At 46.7% G+C, this 5,000-nt stretch overlaps 1 protein-coding gene across 1 annotated transcript in view; it reads left to right on the forward strand.

The window, feature by feature from the left end:
• LOC115561123 (muscleblind-like protein 1) overlaps positions 1–5,000 on the forward strand; it is a gene marked incomplete at its 5' end in the record, with an annotated part of 20,179 nt that overhangs the window by 2,315 nt on the left and 12,864 nt on the right. The window contains one exon of the mRNA XM_030380944.1: positions 3,121–3,336. Within this exon, the coding sequence (XP_030236804.1) occupies positions 3,121–3,336 (216 nt within the window). The remainder of the gene's footprint in view (positions 1–3,120; positions 3,337–5,000) is intronic.

The following is a 5,000-nucleotide window of genomic DNA, read 5'->3' on the forward strand; positions in this document are numbered from 1 at the left end:
GAGAATGGTTTTTAAAAGCTATAGCACAAAAAACTCAAAACGATGGAATAACACAGATGGGAGCGAGCGATTGACGCGAGACGTTTGATTGTGTCATACATACAATGCATGAAATTTGGTAAAAACATATGGTCCATATAAACGTACTCACACAAACACTCGATGCTCGAATACATGTAACAATGACACTGATATTACAACCATAGCTGTCATAATAATATTTGTATTAGATGGTTGACACATGGGTGAAGGCAAACCGAGTGACTTCACTGCTATGAGAGGCATTAGAATGACCTTAAACAGTAGAAAAATGTGAAGTATAATAAAAATAACCCCAAGCCTCATGGCATGCACAAACTTTGCCATATGCAGAGCCATGACAGTCTCTCTTTCGCAGTCCCTCACACTAGGTTGCATTTGTCTCTCTCTCGCTCTGTCTCTCTCTTTCTCAATAACATTTTAATAGCAGCTGCCATCTAATATACACCTCCTGCCACACATTATATGGGAAACACACTAGAGAAAAGACCACTAGCTAAAGTTTTATCGCCCATGACTTGTGTGGCCTTTGGGGAAATCTAGAGTAGACTTGGGTATTTCCCCGTTATATTATGGTGATATACGTCTGGGGTTTATTAATCTTCACAATACAAGTATTCTACAGCAAACACATAACAGAAGACTCAGTAAACCCTTCATATTGAACACAGTTGGTTCACTTTTTAAAGTTGAAGATCCCTACTATATGGTGAAGAGCATTGTTCTAATGGTAAAAATAACAACGAATGTGTGAGCATTCTAATATTTTATTTCTGACTCAGAAGTAGGGCACTAGATGTATACCAATTCACAATTAAGCCCATAAGATAGAAGAGTAATTACAATGCATGTTTAATCCAGTATAAATATACGTTAATCCATGTTGGATATTATTTGTGCTTCACAGGCATAACTTAATACTTAATCAATTATATTTATGTTAATACTATGGAATAGATCGTGGAACAACAACAACTCATACATTAAAATGCATTTCGGTGGCTTGATCCCAAAGTCCCTGTCGCAGGATGACATCACACAGCAGGAAGACTTATTTGGTCACAGATAAAGTCAGACATTCTCTTCAATGACCTCATACTGTACAGTGTCACCCCGCTTCTGAACAGAGACAGACCTCTCGACAGCCCTTCGAGCAACCATCGTTTTTCCTAGAAATTACGGCCCGATCCATCAGGCATTCCTGCTGAGCACTGCAGTACGGTGAATCATGGAAACCCTCCGTCTGCGCTCGAACGTAAACACAGCGGCAACTGAGTCTGCTCCGTGAAGCCAGGAGGGGATTTGAGAGGAATTTGGATGTTGTTGAGGTGGGGGAGTGGGGGAGTGGGGAAGGGGGGGGGGGGGGGGGGGGGGGTGTCTGGCTGGCTGTCCAGGTCTGCCTGCTGCCTCTGAAGGCTTGGCTTGCCTATAGCCCTATCACTCACCGGGTCTGCTTGGCCGGGACTCAGGGACGGCTCTCAGAGGATGGCGGACGTCAGGATCATCACCCCTGGCCAGCAGGGGGAGAGTTAGCACTGTGGCTAGCAGCTAGCCGTAGCCCCGTAGCGAGGAGAAGGCATGGAGCTTGCCTAACATGTGCATGTTAAAAGCACGCCCACATACATGGACATGCATACGTACGTACATACGCACACGCGTAAACATGCATGCACACGCATGCACACGCTCACTAACCCAGTGAAGCAAATAACCACAATCATTTTGAAATGAGGCTCACTGTGGGTGTGTGTGTGTGTGTTTTTTTGTGTGTGTGTGTGTGTGTGTGTGTGTGTGTGTGTGTGTGTGTGTGTGTGTGTGTGTGTGTGTGTGTGTGTGTGTGTGTGTGTGTGTGTGTGTGTGTGTGTGTGTTTGTGTTTATTTGTACACTTGTGTACAGTGAGTGTGTGTGAGAGTATTTGTGTGTATGTATGCCTGTGTACGTGAGTATGCGTGTGTATCTCTGTAGTGTCTGTGTATGTTTTGTGCGAGACTTGCACGGCAGAGTCTGAGACAGGTGTGAGCACACGCCCATATTTGGGAGTTGGTGACAGGCTCCGACGCGGAGAGGAGAACATAATGAAACACAAGCAGGCATCAAACAGTCATGCGTCCCTACTCTCTCCGCAGACATAAGACATTGATTGTCTATTTCTGTCACTTCCTTCATGTGTGTCTTCATCCTGCGCAGTCCTCAGCACAAGCTCCCGTTCCTCTCTCCAGTGTATACAATGTAACTGTATCTGAGCAAACAAGGCTGACAGAGGCATCGTCATCAACAGATGCTGTTAAACATCCTCTCAGCGGATTATCTTTACGAAATAAGGATTACACACGAAAAATCAATACCTCTGAACCCTATATACACCCTCAATGAATAATCTCTATATGTCAAACTAGATTTATAAACATAAAGGCATTATATATTGAGAGCTATATTCTGGGTTCAAACCCTAATATCCTCATTTATTGACTAGTCTGGAGCAAAGTGCCTTTTTTAACTGCATGTACAATCACTGTGATGTGCACTGGATTAAAACATCTGCTCTAACAGTGCTTCCAAACTGTGAACATGCATACCAACAAATATAATAGATGCGTTCCACCGCTTTGTATTTTATGGTACCTTGGGAGACATGAAAAAGGATATACACTGATACACAGAGGAATGTTTTAATCATTTTATGGCTCAAAACTCGAAGTGGGTTTACTGGGAGGACGATTTAATGACCTCCACAAGTGGGGACCCTGGTTATAAATGTCTCTCTCTCTTTGTCTCTCTGTTTCTCTGTCTCTCTTAATTCAATTCAATTCCAAAAAGCTTTATGGCATAAGAAACAAATGTCTACATTGCCAAAGCAGGTGAAACATTAGGCCAAAAGAAAATATATTGGGTTTAAATATTTAAAGTAAAAAAAAATGTCAAATACAAAATACTAAGAGTGTATACAAATTCGTGTATGAAATATATCCTACTAACAGATAAAATAAACACTGTACATCTCTCTCTCTCTCTCTCTCTCTCTCTCTCTCTCTCTCTCTCTCTCTCTCTCTCTCTCTCTCTCTCTCTCTCTCTCTCCACAGCCCATGTTCTCGATGGCCCCCAGCCTGGCCACCAACAGTGTGGCCACGGCGGGGTTCAACCCCTACCTGGGCCCCATGTCCCCCGGCCTGATGCCCGGTGACATGCTGCCCAGCGGGCCCCTGCTGGTCACCAGTAACCACAACGTCCAGATGCCCGCAGCCGCCGCCGCCGCCGCCGCTGCCGCCCAGAAGCTCATGAGGACAGACAGACTGGAGGTGGGCACCTCTCTCTCTCTCACTCTCTCTCTCTCTCTCTCTCTCTCTCTCTCTCTCTCTCTCTCTCTCTCTCTCTCTCTCTCTCTCTCTCTCTCTCTCTCCCCCTATATCTAACTCCGTCCATCTCGCTCCCTCCGTCATCTTTCTATCTCCCTCACTCTGTATCTCTGTCAGTATATTTCTCTCGCTTCCTCTTTCTCTCTCTATCTCCCTCCCTTCTCTCGCACTGTTCCAATCTCTCACTTTCTATCCCTCTCTCTCTCCCCCCCTTGATCCCCCTATCTCTCTCACACTCCAACTCTCTTTCTCTCCCACATGTATATGCTTTCTCTCACACACAAACTCTCTCTCTCTCTCTCTCTCTCTCTCTTTCTCTCTCTCTCTCTCTCGCACACATTCTCCCTATCTCTCTCACCACTTCCCCTCCTAAAACTCTCTCTCAATCGCTCTCGCTCACATGCAGACAAGCTAGAAAACATGAAGGCGTGTGCATGATTCATTTGTCAGCCTCGTATCAGACGACTGATTAAAAGTTAAATGAACATGGAAGCGGTAAACACGGCATCCGATGAACATCCATTCCCCCGTTATGTAAACAGATCTGGCAGATACTAGACGGCTGGCTGTTCCCATTTGAATATAAAAAAGGGCTGCGATGGAAAAAGTACTTTCTGATCCGTCGCCTGTTTGTAGGCTTTAATTAAGGATCCGCGTTGGCTCCTGTTACAATAGCTCCATCTCATTAGCATAATATAACCATTATAACCCAGACTGAGGCGCAGGGCGCGGGAGGCGTGTTAATGAGCCCGTCCTCGCCATCAGCACCGCCGCCGTGCGTCGCTGGAGAGTCAGCCAGCGCTGCGGGCAAACCGCAGACTGCGCCGCCGCGTAGCTGGCACACACACACACACACACACACACACACACACACACACACACACACACACACACACACACTCGCTCACTCTGCCACGCCACTCTCCTCTGACGGGACCGGCCGCCACTTACTGCGTTTGTTCACCAGATCCATCCCTGGTTTTCAATCCGCAGAGCTCGACTCCTGCTACTGTAGCCGTGTTCCCAGATCATCCTTAATTGGACAGTAAATCAATCCCATCCGTTTTACAGCCCCCTCCTCCCCGCCGACCAGCCTATCCCCCCAGAAAACACTTGTGGAAGAATAATGGAGAAATCGTTGGAGGGGAAGGCTCGTGTGATTCGAGCGGGCGGGGGGGCCGAAGGTTATATTAGGGGAAACGTGACATAGGATTGTAGTGCATGTAATTAATAGCAAGCGACAACATGGACCCCCCCCCTCATTGTGAGTCACGTGACCAGAAACAGCGTCCATGTTGGATCATTGGGAGCCGTCACTCATGGTTACCTTCCACTCAACCACCACCAAAGTGCTGCCATAACAGAACACCAAGGAGCCCCATAGGTGTCCATTTTGAAATCAGTGTAATGTTAATCACCGGGTTCTATTTTTGGGTTTAATCCGACGAGCGCGGTGCCGTTTAACAGCCACACGTAGCGGTTAGCCCCGCGTGTGTGGGGGTGACCGTGTGGGGGCCTGCAGCGTGTGTCTGATCACCGTCTAGCCACATTTGCCGGGAAATAGGTTCGCTAAAAATATGAAACCGGAGAAAAAGGGACAGGGGGTT

This window comes from Gadus morhua, chromosome 16 (assembly GCF_902167405.1).
Source record: "Gadus morhua chromosome 16, gadMor3.0, whole genome shotgun sequence".
NCBI classification, from domain to species: Eukaryota; Metazoa; Chordata; class Actinopteri; order Gadiformes; family Gadidae; genus Gadus; species Gadus morhua.